The following is an 18,117-nucleotide window of genomic DNA, read 5'->3' on the forward strand; positions in this document are numbered from 1 at the left end:
TAAATGGCGCGCCAAAGCGGCCCGCGAGACCGTCGTAAACGGCTCCCTTTGCGCCACTTCCGGCCGGCTTCTGCGGCCGGTGCTGGTGGGCGATCGTGAGGCGCCGGAGGTCGTTCCCAGCGGCTGCAGCCATGGAGATGCCGCTGCCGCCGGACGGTGAGGTCCATCCCTGAGCGGAGATCGTTAGGTTCTCCCCGCGTGCCCCTGCCGGCTGGTCGTGCCTCTCCAAGTTCCCGGCTCGGAGACGAAGCGCGCTACGGCCTCGCCGCTCCTCCCGCGGCCTCTCCCGTGGGTCCCCGCATTCCAGCGCGCGCGCTTGGCCCTATTCAGGACCCGTACACCGCCGCCTCGCTGCGGCCCGCCCCAGAGGACCCCTGCCCGATCCCCGGGTTCGAGCTGCCCCCATTGACGCCTTTTCCTCCGTCCTGCAGACCAGGAGCTTCGAAATGTCATCGACAAGCTCGCTCAGTTCGTGGCTCGCAACGGGCCCGAGTTCGAGAAAATGACGATGGAGAAACAGAAGGACAACCCGAAATTCTCGTTTCTGTTTGGAGGCGAGTTCTACAGTTACTACAAATGCAAGCTGGCTCTGGAGCAGCAGCAGCGTGAGTCCCCCCGGCCCTCGGCCGCCTCGGCATTCAGTCCGGGCCCCGCCGCAGCCTTTTTCTTTGGGGTCGCATGTTTCGCGGTCTGCAAAGCCGGGCGGTTGTGTCTCTGACTGTTCTTTCTGTCGTTCCTGGGGCCCTGCATCAAGATAGACTGTTGAATCTGTGTGCCATAAGGAGTCATACATTGAAGTGTCATAAACTCTCTTCCCGGGCGCTGGTCGGGAGTTCCTGGATTGTCTTTGCCCAGGGGATTGACGGTCTGCAGGAAGGCGGGAAGCAGGGACTTGTATCTGGGGCAGGAACTATGTAGCCCATTCTAAAGGCTGAGACCAGAGGTTTCTGTGCGTTTCGGATGCATAGATCAAAAAAGTTTCCCCTTTAGTTTCTACAGCGTTTTTTCTTTTCTTTTTTTTCCTGTTTGTTTTAATTGGTTTTTGACACAGTTTCTCTATGCAGCTCTGGCCATCCAGGAGCCAGCTTTGTAGACCAGGCTGGCCTCAAACTCAGAGATCTCTGCCTTCCGAGTTCTGGGATTAAAGATATGTGCACCACCCTGCCTGGCCTAACTGTATCTTAAAATGTCCAACTAGGTGAGCATCAAGAAACACATGATAATAAAAATAAAATTTAAGAGCCAGATGTGGTGGGTCAGCCCTTTAATCCCAGCACTCAGAAGGCAGAGGCAGTTGGATCTCTGAGTTTGAGGCCAGTCCCATCTACACATTGAGTTCCTGTACTAGCATGACTGAATAGACCCAGTCTCAGAAAACTGGGAAAAAAATAAAATAGTTAGGAAGCACAGCTGGTCTGTGAGGTCTCACACTGTAGCCCAGATTGGTCTGGCAGCATGTTACTCAGACTGGCTTCCAACTCAAGTCAAACCTGCACCAGCTTTTCAGGTGTTTGGGATTACAAGTGCAAGCCAGCATACCCCAGCTTTGAATGACAACATTGTACCGGGTAACTCTAACGCCTGGGTGAGCTGTTGGAATGAGTGCCTGCCCTTGCAAAGCTACAGGTATTCAAAGGTGACAGCTGCCAAGCCATAGTCCTGATGCCAAATACTTTCTTTGGTGTGCTCTAGCATTATGTTGTGGATGGTTGATAGAAAACTTGTATATATCAAACTTTTAAACTATAGACTTTTAGAGAAAACAGACAAACTTGAAGAAACTGTATGTTCAGAGAGGAGCCACCAGTGGCCACAAGTGTGAGCTGAGGGAAGGTTTGATATGGAGAGTTCTGATATACCAATGTGGGCTGGAGTCTGTGGGTCATAAGGTTTTGTCTCCTATTTAGTCTTGGTAGAGGTCAGCTGTTTGATGTCACTTAGCCCCAGAGCACCAAGTTCATAACCATCCTAAGGCAACAGAGAGCCACAGAGAGTTCCAACACAACAGGCTGGATTTGGGGAGAGAGGTGATTGATAGTCACCCCTTATAAGGGGGTCAGCGTAAGCATGGAGGCAGGTGGGATCAAAGGTAGACCAGGGGATAGGTGAGGGGTGGCAACGTGGGGGTAAGTTTTAATAGTGCCTGGGAGCTGTACAGGAAGTCTGCCCATACTTCCATCTGGACAGTCACTTGTTGGGGCTGGAAAAGGAAAATGCATGGAAGCCATGGCAGGTTGGGGCTGGGATCAGGAGGGCTTTCCGAGAGCCATGCCATAGTAGGATCTACTGAACAAGACAGGGACAGCCAGGGGCAAACTGGAGGGAGAGTCTTGGACAAGCTGAGGGCGGGGTGGCACAGGCTGAGGGTGGTAGGTGGTGGAAGTCCAGAAGAGGGTTTGGATTTGACTGTAAGGGAGGAGTTGCTTGCTGAGGAGCTATGAGCGTCACCTGGACATTAAGCTCAGAAAGGGCTGCGGGCTGACTCAGTATTTTATCGCTAAACCTTGGACTGGTCTAGAATGGCGCTCAGCAAGCACTGTGGTGAAGGCTAGTGCTGAGTTGTTGGTTAAAACTTCTAGTCCACCGTCACCATGGCCTTATATTTGCAAAGTGCAATAAAAGTGTGAATTGTGGGCTGTTGCCTTTCCCGTAGATTATCCATTGGGCAAGACTGCTCCACGGGCCCTGTCTACTGTGTGCATAGGGCCACACTACTACAGGACACAGTTCTTACTGGGTATGATGCAGGCAGAGGCTGATTAGTGTGAGGCTATCTCTACCCTCATCTGGATGGACCGCAGGGAAAACCCAGTAAAGGTCTGGGCCATCAGTGGCTCCTCCAGAGTGGAGCTCTCCCCAAAGGAGTGTGGGATTTACAGCTTAAACCAGGCCAACTAAGGCCTAAGTGATACCCGCCCCCTTGCCATAACTTCTTTGTTTTTGTTCAACGTTCATTTCTTTTGGATAAGCCTCAGAGGCTCCCACAGATTGGCCATGTTGTTGGCATCAGGCAGGGCCCAGAAGTAGAGGGTAAGCAGGCCATCTTGTTAAAATCCTGCCTGCAGGCAGGGAAGTCCCTTTTCTCCAGACATACTGATCCCTCATCTGGCCAGCATGGGTCCAGACACTTACTGTCATACCAGTGTGTTATTGTTGGTTCAAGCTAGGTGATCCTGGATGCTGGTCCAAGGCCTGCAGTTTGAAAGGATCACCACAGGAGGTGTGGCAGGTCTTGGAGACAGTCCATCCCTGTGTGTGCTGGCCAGACCTTCAGAATATATCTTGAGTGAAGGGAGAGTTTAGGGACCAGTCACATGGAACAAACACACCCCTAGGATAGATACCACATCTCCAGCAATGGCCATAGTACCTTAGTCCTGGCTAAGAAGGGAAGATGGGCAGATTCAGCCTATGTGGTGAGGAGGTGGTACAAAGGCAGCTTTGATAATCTCCAGGAAGACCGGGCACAACAAGGGAAAAAAGCACAGGCAGGTTGGCTGTATGAGTTGGAGAGTGAATTTAGCTTTCTTCTCTTCCATCAACTCCTCCATACTGGTCAAACCTGATGCATCTCAGGGAACCTGGGGCTGGCCCTGGGCTCACAGGACCCATCTCTCTCCTCCTAGTCATCTGCAAGCAGCAGGCCCCAGAGCTGGAGCCAACTGCAACCATGCCCCCTCTGCCACAACCTCCGCTAGCTCCCACGGCACCCCTCACTCCGGCCCAGGGCACCCCATCAATGGACGAGCTCATCCAGCAGAGCCAGTGGAGTCTTCAGCAGCAGGAGCAGCACCTGCTGGCCCTGCGTCAGGTACAGCTGTTTCTTGGGCTAGTGACCATGGGGTCACCTTCCAGTAGGACTGTGGAACATTCACAGGTGTTGCTAGGTGGACTTGTGGATGCCACCACCTGGTGACTTGGTGCCTATCAGGCTGAGTGAGTAGGGAGGGACCTCATTGGCCAATCTGTTAGGCTGATCCTATTGCCAAGTTCTCTAGGGAGGAGAATCAGAAATGAAAGGAGTGATATGAGGACCTGGGTACTAGCCCCACTTGGTGTTTCCTTGCTTGTCCTTGTCACACACCAAGCATGTGTGTTTGCTACCCATCATAGACTGGACACTAGAACTGGCCTCTTAGTCTTAACTGGCTTGATGGCCCATACTTAGCATTTGTGGTTTGGGTTCTGGTTTGGTTTGCTTTGCTTTGCTTTTGAGACAGCATCTCCCCAAGCTGTCCTAGAATCACAGTCTTCCTGCCTCAGCCTCCCAAGGACTAGGATCACAGGTGCCTACCACATGTTAGCCCTCATTCCTACCTCCCTCACTTCATTTTCCTGTTAGCTGAGGCCTGTTCTGCCTACTGTGGTGCCTACCGTCACAGGATTTGGCATATGCTAAAGACAGATACCAGTGTGTCTGCTAGAGCCCCTGTTGACACCACCTGTCCCTATGGCCTTCCCAGGAGCAAGTGACTGCAGCTGTGGCGCATGCAGTGGAGCAGCAGATGCAGAAGCTGCTGGAAGAGACACAGTTGGACATGAGCGAGTTTGACAACCTGCTACAGCCCATCATTGACACCTGCACTAAGGATGCCATCTCGGTGAGGCTCAGTGTGGGGTGGGGGTGCCGTCACCTGCCTGACCACCCACTCACCCTGGCCTGACTCTCAGGCTGGGAAGAACTGGATGTTCAGCAATGCCAAGTCCCCACCACACTGCGAGCTGATGGCAGGGCACCTGCGCAACCGCATCACTGCCGATGGAGCACATTTCGAGCTGCGGCTGCACCTCATCTATCTGATCAATGATGTGCTGCACCACTGGTGAGTACACGATCCCTCGGGCCATAGTCCACACCTGTAATTACGGGTCTCCCTCCCAGTTCACCAGACCACCCCTGCCACACACACACACTGTCCACTGCATCCCCTCCCAGGACAGTGTCTGGCACCTCAGAAGGCAGGCCTTGGGTTCTGCTGCCTCCTTTCTACTTCCGCAGCCATCATGTGTCTGCTTTAGGCTGCTGTCCTCCCTCCCTACCACTGCTCCTCACAGCCAGACACATGGCTACTACACTGTGTGGACCCTGCCTCACCTCTGTTCAGATATATCCTGGGGGCTGCTTTTGATGACTCTCTGGCTATCAGACTTCTCCTTTGTGCTATGGCTCCAGCCTCTTAGGGCCTGGGAGGTGTGTCTCTGCATGGCTACCGGGTGAAGTTGATGGAGGAAACCAGAACCCAGAACTCTGGCCAGAGGCAGGTGCAGGAGTTCCATGCTAGTATTACATGCTGACAGTCAGCTAAGCTGACTGCCTCCCTGCCTTTCAGCATGGCCGTGACAACCAGGACACCTGCTAAGTGTGCATGACTCCTAGGAGAGCAGGAGAAGCTGGCCTGCTCCCTGCCTCATCTCCATGTCTGTCCTGCTGGGAAGTGAGCAGTGGCTCTGCTACCTACGCCCTCCTGCACTGCACCTTTTTCTCTCAGTGGCTTGCTGCTGCCTCTGAGGACAGAGCCTCTGCTCAGATGGCCTCTCCCCCACTCCCTGCTATACTCTTCACCTGGACTCACACAGAAGTCTGGCCTGCAATGCTTTTCGTTACCCAGTTCCTGCCAGTCCTTGCTGCCCTGTGACCTCAGCTGTGGGAGCTGAAGCTGCTAGTCTCTGTCTGCATCTTTCCTGGGTCGGCATATGGTTGCTGAGCCACTGTCACACAAGAGGCCTGGATTCGCCATACTGCACAGCTGGAGGGGCCTTCCTGGGCTGTTTCTTCCTCTTTGTCCCCTCTCAGTGGCACGGGGCACAAAACCCAGGGTCTTGGCACATGGCATGCAAATGCTGTGCCCGGCCGGGGCTGACCATAACCTTTGTGGGTGGTTAGGCTCCAAGAAGCCTCCTCAGTGGCCCTATGGGGCTGGGGAATCCCTGCTGAGCGGGTTGTTGAACCTGCTTAGGCACAGTGGTAACTAGGTCCTGACCACAGCAGCCCCACTGCACCCTTTGCACATATACAAGCACTCTGGTGGGCCCTTCTGATAGTGAAGGCCATGTTCTGAATAGCCCTGGGGTGCACGCTCGCTTGTCTCCCAAGACAAGGCACCTGCATTGTAGGTGGTACTGTGTGGTTGGGGGCTTTCCCGAGGAGAGGGGGCTGTGGCTGCAGCCGCATGGTAACGGGCGCGTGGCCGGGTCCCGCCCCAGGGCCCTGACGCGCGGAAGGTCTCTCCCTCACAGCCAGCGCAAGCAGGCCCGGGAGCTGCTGGCTGCCCTGCAGAAGGTGGTGGTGCCTATCTACTGCACTAGCTTCCTGGCTGTGGAGGAGGATAAGCAGCAGAAGATTGCCCGGGTATGAGGCTGCTAGGGCTGGGTGGGTGGGTGAGCATCTGGGCTGAGTGGCATGGCCTCTGCCTCACGAGTCTTCCTCTGCACCAGCTCCTACAGCTCTGGGAGAAGAATGGCTACTTTGATGACTCCATCATTCAGCAGCTACAGAGCCCCGCCCTGGGACTTGGTCAGTACCAGGTGAGCGCCACACAGCAGGGGCTACCCATCACTACAAAGTCTTAAACTGTGGATGTTTTCATCACTGAATCTGGCTGCACCTTTTAGCTATTGGGTCCCAGAGTGGTATCTTGAATGGTGGTGTTTTCTCCACCAGGCTACTCTCATCAACGAGTACTCCTCAGTGGTGCAGCCTGTGCAGCTGGCTTTCCAGCAGCAAATCCAGAGCCTCAAGACACAGCATGAAGAGTTTGTCAGCAGCCTGGCCCAGCAGCAGCAGCAGCAGCCACAGCCACAGCCACAGATTCAGCTGCCTCAGATGGAAGCAGAAGTGAAGGCCACACCCCCACCAGCAGCACCTCCCCCAACCCCAGCACCTGCTCCCACCATCCCACCAACTACCCAGCCAGGTATGCAGTTCCCTCCACCTCTTACAACTGAATGCCTTGGCCAGACAATGGTGGCACATGTCTTTAATCCCAGCACTTAGGAGGCAGAGGCAGGCAGATCTCTATGAGTTTGAGGCCAGCCTGGTCCAGAGAGTGAGTTCCACGATAGGTTCCAAAGTTACAGAGAAGCCCTGTCTGGGGGGGGGGGGGGGGTATACTACACCTCAGGTGGTTGCTTGCTTTAACAAAAGCAGCAGAGTAAGAGTCTCCTCAGTAGATGGTTGTTTCATCTTTAATGTACAAATATGTTACATAATAACCTNGGGGGGGGGGGGGGGGGGGGGGGGGGGGGGGGGGGGGGACACGGACATGGACAATGACGACGACTAAACCAAAAAAACAAACCTGAATGCCCTAAACGTTATTTATTCCCCTGGTCCCCTGGCCATCTGCTCCACAGCCTGCCCACTGCTGGGCCAAGAGTAATCTGCTTATGTGCCCAGACTAGGCCAGCAGTGTCTGCTCAGCATGGCCCCCAGAGTAGAAAAGAGGAGGCAAGCTAGTGTATTAATCCACACTTGGTACACTGTTCAAGGTGTGGTCCAGGGCTGGGTGAGCTCAGCACGTGTGTAGCCCAATCCTAAACACACAACAACACACGTCTGATCTCGTGTTTGTAGTGTATGTGTGTAAGGACCACTTACGAAGAAACTTGGGTAAGGTCTGAAATGAGTACTCAGGAAGCTGAGGCAAGAAGATTTTAAGTTTTAGACCAGCGAGTACTTGCCATGCAATCACAAGGGCCTCATTTTAAAAGTCAGGTGTAAGATGGGCAATCAAGGTGCACGCCTTTAATCCCAACATTCGGGAGGCAGAGGCAGGCGGATCTCTGTGAGTTTGAGGCCAGCCTGGTCTACAGAGCTAGTTCCAGGACAGATACCAAAGCTACAGAGAAACCTTGTCTCAGGGAAGAAAAAAAATACAAAAACAAAAAAACAGAGAGAAAGCTGGGTAGAGTAGTGTGTGTGTCAGCTCAGTGCTGGGAAGGCAGAGACAGGCAGATTCCTGGAGTTCAGTTCTGTCTCCAAAACTGAGGTAGAGACCAGTAAGGCGACTCAGTGGGTAGAAGCACTTGCAGGCATCTGATGACTTCAGTTTGATCCCTAGGATCCACAGGATGGCAGCTGCTGCCAAGAGTTGCCCTCTAACTACCATGAGATGAGTTCACTAAAAATACTTTGAGCTGGGCAGTAGTGGTGCCTATCTTTAATCCCAGCACTCGGGGTAGGGGCAGGTGGATCTCTGAGTTCCAGGACAGCCAAGGCTACACAGAGAAACTGAGAAATCCTTGGGGGGATGTGGAGGGATATGACAACTTGTAGACGTGACATGTCGTGAGCATCGAGAATGTCCACGCTTGTATCCCTAGAGGACTGTGGTGGTGACATTGGCAGCAGTGGCTTTCAGTGACTTGAGGAACACAATTCAGTCCTGTCCTGGGTTGGGTTGGGGGTGTAGGCTCAACAGTCCTTCCTCCTACTGACTGGCCACTCCTAACTGACTGTCACCTGTGTTTAGAAGACAACAAGCCTCCCATCCAGATGCCTGGTTCTTCAGAGTACGATGCCTCGGCAGGTGTTCAGGATCCTGCAGCTGCTGGCCCTCGGGGTCCTGGCCCTCATGAGCAGATCCCGCCGAACAAGCCCCCTTGGTTTGATCAGCCTCACCCTGTTGCTCCTTGGGGTCAACAGCAGGTACGTCATCTGTTGAGACGTGTGTGACAGTTAAAGGCCTGCTCTGTGTGCTCCTAGTAGGGTCCCGTGGGGCAGTAGGCAGGGGGCGGCCATAACAGCCCAGGGACAGTGGACCCTGAGTAGACGCCCCGTACCACCATTGTTTGGGCCACTCAGGGTCCTCTTTGGCCTGTCCTTACTAGTGCAGCTTTTAGGTCTATCAGGAAGGATAGAAGGAAGATCAGAAGTGGTGAGCTTCCCCAGAGGCTGCAGGTGCTGCCTGCAGTGCCAGGACTCTGGGTGACTCAGAACAGAGCAGAGATTACATGGGACATGACCAGCCCCGTAATTTGCTAGGTGAGATTGACTGGAGCGGCTAGCGTACTTTCCCATCAATGGGACATGGCCATGCCACTGTAGAGAACACTTACGGGTGCCAGGGATGTGGCTCTGGGCTGAGAACTACAGGTCTCAGATCTGAGCCTCACCCCTCACCTTCAGGTTTACTTGACAAGAGATGCACATCCCTGTCAACAGTACCCACGTCCCAGTGTGGGCTGTGAGCCTGCTGGGTGGGCACATGGGAACCTTTGAGGGAGGTATGTGACAGGCTTTGCGTAGGCTCAGTATGATCTGTGGGATGGAGGGCTGGTCCACTGAGGCTTACCAGCCAGTATGGCAGTCCACCACCAAATCTGGAGGTTACAGGCGTTAGCAGCCCATGTAGATGGCAAGGTACTGGATTCTATCCCTAGAAGTGGGGGATAGAACCAGGCTTGTAATTGCAGTCTTTGGAAGGCTGAGGCAGGAGGATTGAGTTCCAAGCTATCCTGGAACTGGAGTGGAGCGCCACCCATACCCCTCTTCCCCCAGTAAAAAAGACCTTCTCATCCTGCACCAGGCAGTGGCGGCACACGCCTCTGTGAGTTCCAGGACAGGCTCCTAAGCTAGCTACACAGAGAAACCCTGTCTCAAAAGAAAAAGAAATTATTCCTGCTATTGGATTCGTCTCAAAACAGAAAGAAAAAAGAAAACAAAACAAAAAGAAATTATTCCTGCTATTTGACAATTCAGCCTTCTGCTTCTCTTGGAAGCCAGAGGAGAGAGCACCCTACTTACCTGGCATGGATCGTGTAGCTTGCTGCCAAGCCTTGGGAGTGCTGGGGGGGACCTGTTGTGGTCTCTACTGTACCAACCTAAGAAAGGCAGCTGTTGTCCTGGAGAAAGAAACAAGGACAGGTGTCTGGGCTGACCTCAGGCAGTGTTCTGGATGAGAGGGTCTCTTGCTATAGAGTGGGGTGGTTTAAGGCACATGGCCCAATTTGTTGGTATGTTTTGTGGCGTGGTACAGGATATACCCCTGATGTGTCCCACTAGGGATCTGGTGCCTGTTGGGCCTGAGGGAGACACATTTGGTCCTGCTTGCTTTAGATGTGAGGTTGCAGCCCCAGTGGGGACCTAGGAGAGAGAGATAACTACAGACCTTGATCTCATGTCTGTGTTTTGCAGCCTCCGGAGCAGCCTCCATACCCACACCACCAAGGTGGACCACCTCACTGCCCACCCTGGAACAACAGCCATGAGGGCATGTGGGGCGAGCAGCGTGGGGACCCTGGCTGGAATGGGCAACGAGATGCTCCCTGGAACAACCAGCCAGATCCCAATTGGAATAACCAGTTTGAAGGACCATGGAACAATCAGCATGAGCCACCACCCTGGGGTGGTGCCCAGCGTGAGCCACCTTTCCGGATGCAGCGGCCTCCCCACTTCCGTGGGCCCTTCCCACCCCACCAGCAGCACCCACAGTTCAACCAGCCTCCACACCCCCACAACTTCAACCGCTTCCCACCCCGCTTCATGCAGGATGACTTCCCCCCTCGTCACCCTTTTGAGCGGCCACCCTACCCTCATCGCTTCGACTATCCCCAAGGAGACTTTCCTGCAGGTGAGTGGGTAGGGCAATGTAAGGAAGGCCTGTTGGGGTGTCCCAGGTATGCCTGGCTGTCAGTATTGTGGAAGTGACAGGTATAGGATGCGTATGGAATGGGCAGACAAGGGTGGCCTCCACCCTGCACCCACACGCACAGGCCAGTTGGACTTTTCTGTCTGTACTTCCAGCACCGTATTCCTGCTCTTGCCTTGCTGTCCTTCCTGGCTGTTCGCCCATCTGAAGCTGTACCTGTGTCTTCTTGTTTCTTGTGGTTGCTATGTCAGCCTGAGCTGGACACAGAAGGCATAGACAAGAGAGTGTGCCTCAGTGGTAGAAATCCACACCCTACTCAGGGTCCTCAGGGCTGGCCTCAGGAAGGCTTCCCTCTGCATGTGTCCTCCCTGTTCTCTTCAGAGGACCTCAGGCAGTTGGAGTGGAGTCCAGCAGAGTAGCCATAACGTTACGCTTCAAGGGCAGCTGCTGGCTCAGCTGTCTTGAGTCCTGGCAGAGAAAGACCTCAGCACATCCCCAGGGAGGAGGTGGAAGTTCAGCTTGCTGCCCCTGGGTGCAGTGGTGTGGTCCTTCAGTCTTGTCACTTGAATCCCCTTAGTTGCACCCACATCTGTGAGAGTTCTAGGCCTCCTTATTGGCCTTCTCACTCCACTTGGCTACAGAGCAAGCTGGAGACAATGTTTTGTTTTGCAGAGATGGGACCTCCTCACCACCACCCTGGCCACCGCATGCCACACCCTGGGATCAATGAGCATCCGCCCTGGGCCGGGCCCCAGCACCCTGACTTTGGCCCTCCTCCCCACGGCTTCAATGGCCAGCCCCCCCACATGCGACGACAAGGCCCACCTCACATCAACCATGATGACCCCAGCCTGGTCCCCAATGTACCCTACTTCGATCTTCCAGCGGGGTTAATGGCTCCCCTTGTGAAGGTGATACTGGACAGGGTGGTAGGTGGTAGTGTATGGTGAAAGGAAGGGCGTGCTGATGTTGGGCTGGGTTCCTGCCTTGCCGCTGTCTTCTACTGGGTGACCAGGGAGGACTCTGCAGGGCACAGGCAATAGCATGTTCTCCTACAGCTGGAGGACCACGAGTACAAGCCTCTGGACCCCAAAGACATCCGCCTGCCACCCCCTATGCCACCCAGCGAGAGGCTGCTCGCAGCTGTGGAAGCCTTCTATAGCCCACCCTCCCATGACAGGCCCAGGAACAGGTAGGGAGGCTGGGCCTCAGGCCTGGTTGAGCCCCTGCCCTCCTAGTCCAACTTGCAGGTGAGGAGCTGGTTCCTCCAGACATTCTGTGCATTGGTCTCGGATGCTGGGCATGGAGTACAGGCGTTGTGCTGTCCAATGTTGGCCCAGCAGCCATTAATTTAAGAACAGCAAGTTTATGAGGTCCCCTGGGATTCGGCTGCCTACCAGGTCCTTCCAGTGGGAAGGAGGTCTAAACACATAGCAGAGTCCTAGCTGCCTCCTGGTTAGCTTCCTCCCTGGCCATTATGGCCCTTGGAGGCCATCCCAGGTCTCTCATGGGAGCCTTGTCTTACTTACAGTGAGGGCTGGGAGCAGAACGGCCTCTATGAGTTCTTCCGAGCCAAGATGCGGGCAAGGCGGCGCAAGGGCCAGGAGAAAAGGAACAGGTGATCTGGGTGGGTGTCATGGTGTGTGTCATGCCGTGGTGTGTGGTGCCCTAACTGGCCATCCTCACTATGGCATTTCTCCTGCAGCGGCCCCTCCAGATCACGCAGCAGGTCCAAGAGCCGAGGCCGTTCATCATCTCGCTCCAGCTCACGCTCTTCGAAGTCTTCGCGCTCCTCCTCACGCTCACGATCCCGCTCCCGCTCCCGCTCCTCCTCACGCTCCAGGTCCAGGTAGGCATGTGGGGGCATTGAGAAGCCCATGTACACTGCTCCTACCAGCCCTCCATTGTCCCACTGTCCCCACAGAAGTCGCAGCCGGTCACGCTCTTCCAGAAGCCGCTCACGCTCCAGGTCCAGATCCAGGTCCAAGTCATACTCTCCAGGGAGGCGGCGACGCTCCAGGTCCAGGAGCCCCACCCCACCGTAAGCCGTTGGTGTGGGGTATTCAGAGGCACCCCTATTGCTAAAGGGCAGGTGGCATCACTTAGACCAACTGGGCCAGCCCACGGGCCCTTTCCTACCATGCTTAAATGGCTGCTCTAGGTGCTCTGAGTCCCGTTTATAGAGTTTATCAGCTTACCACATGGCTCTCTTCATTCCAGCTCCGCAGCTGGTCTAGGTTCTAATTCAGCACCTCCCATACCGGACTCAAGGCTTGGAGAAGAGAACAAAGGCCATCAGATGCTGGTGAAGATGGGTGAGTACCTGGGTCAGTGCCAGCTTCCTGCATGGGACCCTGCTGGGGGTTCAGTGGTCACACACAGCCTTGCCATGTGCACCTTCTTTGCTCCCTCAAGGTTGGAGCGGATCTGGTGGCCTTGGTGCAAAGGAGCAGGGCATCCAGGACCCCATTAAGGGCGGCGATGTCCGGGATAAGTGGGACCAGTACAAGGGCGTGGGCGTGGCCCTGGATGACCCTTATGAGAATTACCGCCGCAACAAGAGCTATTCCTTCATCGCCCGCATGAAGGCCCGCGATGAGTGTGAGTAATGGTGTGGGTGGGCAGGGCGGGCATAGTCCTGCTGGAGAGGTGGAGTGACGGCCCTGTTCTCACACAGTCTCCACGTTTGGGGCGAGAAAGGAAGAGAAGGAAGATTAACACAGGCCTCGGGTGGCGCTGCGCAGTGTGGAAGGGGCACCAGCTTGGCTTGCCCGTGTCCTGGAGGAGGTGCTGCAGATACCTCAGCCTCTCAGTGCCAGGATAGCAAAGCTCAAAACCAAGACCACCCCACCCCCACCCCCAGTGATACACAGCCCAGAGCCAGGTAGTGAGACCCGCACTGCACCCGCAGCTGGGAAAGGTCACAAGGAATTTCATTTTGGTTCCACCTGGTTTTGTGTTAGAAAAGAGCAAAGGCTGACTCCTCATGTGTGGGGTCGGGAACCCTACTCCTCCCTTCGTCGTTTAGCTGCATTTTATCCCTGTCCTCAAATGTTAGCTGTTTGCTATCAGCTGGACACAGCTTCCGAGGAGACGGGGTCAGGAAAAGATGGCCTCCAGAGTCCCTCCACCCAGCACAGCCTTGGCCTGCAGCTCCCGTCTGGGGAGCCCAACACCAGCGAGGAGCACCCCAGAGCATGGGTGCCATGAAGTGCGGGACACCAGCCAGGCAGCATTTCCTGTGCTGTTTGATTTGTGTGCCCCAGCCATTCCCAGAGGGGGAGGGAGGAGGCCCGGGCGCTCCTGGGGCTGCAGCAGCCTGGTGCCAGTTGTTTGTACAGACTTTTGAAATGTTCTTTTCAATAAAATGCAGAGCCCTATACAACTTCTCAGCACCACATAAGACACTTGATTTTTGTTTTAGATTTCCCATAGCTGTGACATGTGCAGACGTGTCTGACTCGGGACAAACAAGCAGACACATGTGCTGTTAACCACTGATTGTGGATTTTACTGTTTTGCCTTCAAATAAAGCCTTTTGTAAAAGATCAGTTTGTCCACCTGTGGGTGAGATATGCACACGGGCATTGTGCAGGCTGCTCCGAAGTGGATGCCAGCTGTGTTGGACACTATGCTCAGAAGACCTGTCTCAGCTCCTGGCGTGGAATATTCCCCAAGGGGCAGCTGCTTCTCTCTTGGATGATCCAGACATCTGGCATGTGCAGTCTGCCGCATTGACTTGTGGCTCCTTTCTGCTTTGAGTGCCTGTGGCAGGTCCTCAGCTGTCCTTATGACGTACCCATAGAGCCACAAGCTGGGCAAGTGGAGGCTTAGAATCCATGTATGGTTGTTACTGAGCTGAGATTAAGCAGGAGATCCCCAGCCTTACCTGCCCCCACATGAATGAGATGGATAGAGGTACCCAGGTAAGCCTCACCTACTGGGACTTGAAGTGAAGCTCCTCCTTTGCCTCCTGAAGGGCAGCCTCCATGGTCAAGGGTGCAGGCCTGTGACACCTAATGTACTGTAGGACACAGAATGGTAAATAAAATATGGCTGGGCCCTTAGCCTGGGAGGCGGACTGCCCCAAGGTGCAACATTCAAGATGTTCTAGAGTGAAGAGCCACGCTGGGTTCTGGGTGACGTGGTCAGGCTGGGAAGTAGCAGTCTGAGGACTCACTGTGAGCTGGGTGTGGTGGTGGCACACACCTGTAATCCTAGTATTTGGGAGGCCAGGGTGGGGGAATGTAAAGTTCTAGGTCAAGCCTGGGCTATACAGCAAGACCCATCAAAAATAATGTGGAGCCTACAAGATAGCTAAGTGGGGTAAAGGTACTTCCTGATAATCTGACCTCAATCCCCAGGACCCACATGGACGGAGACTCCTGTCAGTTGTCCTCTGAATGAAAGGAGCTGGGTGGGTATGGTGGTGTATGCCTGCCATCACAGCACTTTGGAGCGAGGATGAGGCAGAAGGCTTGTCATTTACCTGAGGTCAGCCTAGAGACAGACCCTGGATCCAGAATGAAAGCTGAGCAGATGGCTCTGGCTGGAAGCACTGGCTGCTTTTTGCAGAGGACCTGGGTTTGGTTCCCAGCACCCACACAGATTCACAACTGCCTGTAATTCTACCTCTAGGGGATTTAATGTCCTCTTCTGAGATCCTAAGGCACATGTATACATATACATATATGCAGCAAAATGCATTTAAAAAGAAGAGGGTCAGCTGAGTGGTGGCACACACCTTTAATCCCAACTCAAAAGACAGAGGTAGGTGGATCTCGAGTTCAAGGCCAGCCTGGTTTACAGAGTGAGTTCCAGAACATCCAGAGCTACAAAAAGAAACCCATCATTAAAAAGGGAAGGAAAATCAAAATCCCAGCAAATTCTTCATAGACCTTGAAAGAACAACACTCAACTTTGTATGGAAAAGCAAAAAGCCCAAGATAGCCAAAAACAATCTTGTACAATAAAAGACATTCTGGAGGCATCACAACCCTGACTTCAAACTCTACTACAAAGCTACAGTACTGAAAACAGCCCAGTATTGGCATAAGAACAGACAGGAGGACCAATGGAACCGAAGAGAAGACCCAGATATTAATCCACACATCTTCAAACACCTGATTTTTGACAAGGAAGCAAAAAATATCAAAAAGGAAAGCATATTTAACAAGTGCTGGCATAATTGGATTTCAACATGCAGAAGAATGGAAATAGACCCATATCTATCACCATGCACAAAACTCAAGTCCAAATAGATCAAAGACCTCAACAGAAAGTCAGCCACACTGAACCTTATAGAAGAGAAAGTACACTTGAACACATTGGCACAGGGAACCACTTCCTAAATAGAACCCCAGCAGCACAGACATTGAGAGAAACAATTAATAAATGGGACCTCCTGAAACTGAAAAGCTTCTGTAAAGCAAAGGACATGGTCAACAAGACAAAACGACAGCCTACAGAATGGGAAAAGATCTTCACTAACCTCACATCAGACAGAAGTCTGATCTCCAAAATATACAAAGAACTCAAGAAATTGGACACCAAAAGAACACATAATCCAATAAAAAAAAAAAAAAGGAGTATAAACCTAAACAGAGAACTCTCAACAGAGGAATCTAGAATGGCTGAAAGACACTTAAGGAAATGTTTAATATCCTCAGTCATCAAAGAAATGCAAATCAAAACAACTCTGAGATTCCATCTTACACCTGAAAGAATGGCCAAGATCAAAAACACTAATGACAACTTATGCTGGAGAGGTTGTGGGGAAAAGGGAACAATTCTACATTGATGGTGGGAATGCAAGCTGGTACAAACCCTTTGAATATCAATGTGGAGATTTCTCAGAAAATTAGGAAACAACCTTCCTCAAGACCCAAAAATACCACTTTTGGGTATATATCCAAAGGATGCTCAATTGTGCCACAAGGACATGTGCTCAGCTATGTTCATAGCAGCTTTGTTTGTCATAGCCAGAACCTGGAAACAACCTAAATGCCCCTCGACTGAAGAATGGATAAGGAAAACATGGTACATTTACACAATGGAGTACTACACAGCAGAAAAAAATAACGACAGCTTGAATTTTGCAGGAAAATGGATGGAACTAGAAAACATTATTTTGAGAGAGGTAATCCAGACACATGAAGACAATTATCACATGTACTCACTCATAGGTGGTTTTTAAACATAAAGAAAGCCAGCCTACAAACCACAATCCCAGAGAACCTAGAAAACAATGAGGACCCTAAGAGAGACATAGATATAATCTACATGGGAAGTAGAAAGTATAAAAAGATAAGATCTCCTAAGTAAATTGGGAGCATGGGGACCTTGGGGAAGGGTTGAAGGAAAGGGGAGAGGCAGTGAGGGGAGCTGAGAAAAATGTAGAACTCAATAAATATCATGGAAAAAATAATTGAAAAAAGGAAGGAAAGAGTGGGGAGGGTGCTCTCCAGTGTTAGTCCAAGAAACAAGCAGCTGCAGCCTGTTTGGTCTGGAAGGGCACAGTACCCATCCCTAACATGGTGTCCAGAGTGGAGTCCAGCCTGAGGGGACAGGCACCCCAGTCCCATTGCTAGCCCACCCGGGCTATGACCAGTTACCTCTCTGGTTTCCTCCAGGGTGTGGTAGTGAAATGTTTCCCCGTCCAGGGACTGCAGGAGGGACACGTGCAGATGGCGACTGGCCTCGATGAATTGCTGCGTCAGGCTCAGCTGCTGCTTCAACATGTCATTCAGCACCAGCACTGCAGGGCTGTAGGCCGTCAGGGCTGCAACCAGCACAGCCCATGTTGCTCAGTGTCTCTCCAGTGCCACCTGTGCCGCCCACACCTCCTCCCCCTCAGAGTCCAGATTCCTGCAGACCTGCTGTTTTCTGGCCAGTCTGCCCTCACAGCCATGAAGCTCTTCCTGAGTCTCTGTTCTATATTAACCACACACAACAACATACATGAGCTCCACTTAAGGTCAAGAAAAATCTTTAGCTGGGCATGGTGTCACATGTCTGTCATCTCAGCAGAGGCATATGAGGCGCTAGGATCTGGTGCTCCAAGCCAGCTTGGGCTATGTATGCCCAGAAAGCCTCCCACCCCTACCCCCAGTCCACCCTCAAAGACATAAAATGTTGGGCTTTTTGAGTTTTGTTGTTGTTGTTGTTGTTTTTTAAGAGTTGAGGTTTCACTGGGTGTTAGTGGCACTTAATCTTTAATTCCAGCACTCAAGAGACAGAGGCTTGGTGGATCTCAGCAAGTTCGAGACCAGCCTGGTCTATGAAGTGAGTTCCAGAACAGCCTGGGCTACACAGTGAGACCCTGTCTGGTGTGTGTGGGGGGAGGCTTCACTATAAACTCCTGCATTCAAGTGATTCCCCTGCCTCCGCTACCTAAGTAGCTTTGATTACAGGCTTAGGATCGCCAAAGTAGGGACCTTAAAAGAGAACGAAACTGGAGATAGGCAAAAATGACCTAATAGTGGCCGCCTGGCAGGGCTGGGACAGACTCAAGGCTTCTCTGATAGCT

The 18,117-nt window shown here is 52.9% G+C and overlaps 2 protein-coding genes across 3 annotated transcripts in view; one reads left to right on the forward strand and one right to left on the reverse strand.

The window, feature by feature from the left end:
* Cherp (calcium homeostasis endoplasmic reticulum protein) lies at nucleotides 1-14,137 on the forward strand. Of its 2 annotated transcripts, none has more exons than XM_050128428.1 (18): nucleotides 1-156; nucleotides 432-605; nucleotides 3,627-3,811; nucleotides 4,464-4,601; nucleotides 4,672-4,823; nucleotides 6,205-6,349; nucleotides 6,436-6,525; nucleotides 6,662-6,914; nucleotides 8,472-8,647; nucleotides 10,136-10,571; nucleotides 11,262-11,500; nucleotides 11,648-11,781; nucleotides 12,121-12,207; nucleotides 12,295-12,438; nucleotides 12,514-12,630; nucleotides 12,810-12,904; nucleotides 13,005-13,190; nucleotides 13,267-14,137. In XM_050128428.1, exons 1-18 carry the CDS (start codon nucleotides 132-134, stop codon nucleotides 13,305-13,307), a joined length of 2,817 nt encoding a protein of 938 aa, XP_049984385.1. In that variant the 5' UTR covers nucleotides 1-131; the 3' UTR covers nucleotides 13,308-14,137. The 2 variants fall into 2 exon arrangements, with proteins under 2 accessions (XP_049984385.1, XP_049984386.1); XM_050128429.1 differs by having other exon boundaries at nucleotides 6,238-6,349.
* Nucleotides 8,675-18,117, reverse strand: part of CUNH19orf44 (chromosome unknown C19orf44 homolog) — a 23,056-nt gene continuing 13,613 nt past the window's right edge. Inside the window, 5 exon segments of the mRNA XM_050128430.1 lie at nucleotides 8,675-9,592; nucleotides 9,746-9,843; nucleotides 14,527-14,542; nucleotides 14,545-14,613; nucleotides 17,204-17,370. Coding sequence (XP_049984387.1) covers nucleotides 9,578-9,592; nucleotides 9,746-9,843; nucleotides 14,527-14,542; nucleotides 14,545-14,613; nucleotides 17,204-17,370 — 365 coding nt within the window. The 3' untranslated portion in view covers nucleotides 8,675-9,577.

Source organism: Alexandromys fortis, unplaced genomic scaffold (genome assembly GCF_014885135.2).
Source record: "Alexandromys fortis isolate MF-2015 unplaced genomic scaffold, M_Fortis_MF-2015_v1.1 scaffold_296, whole genome shotgun sequence".
Taxonomy (NCBI): Eukaryota; Metazoa; Chordata; class Mammalia; order Rodentia; family Cricetidae; genus Alexandromys; species Alexandromys fortis.

Excerpts from the sequence above, each read along its gene's own strand:
- Cherp (XM_050128428.1), top strand. The coding sequence starts at position 132 with ATGGAGATGCCGCTGCCGCCGGACG. Across the intron at positions 11,501-11,647 it reads TAATGGCTCCCCTTGTGAAG|CTGGAGGACCACGAGTACAA; the intron begins GTGATACTGGAC and ends GTTCTCCTACAG. Across the intron at positions 12,631-12,809 it reads TCCAGGAGCCCCACCCCACC|CTCCGCAGCTGGTCTAGGTT; the intron begins GTAAGCCGTTGG and ends TCTTCATTCCAG.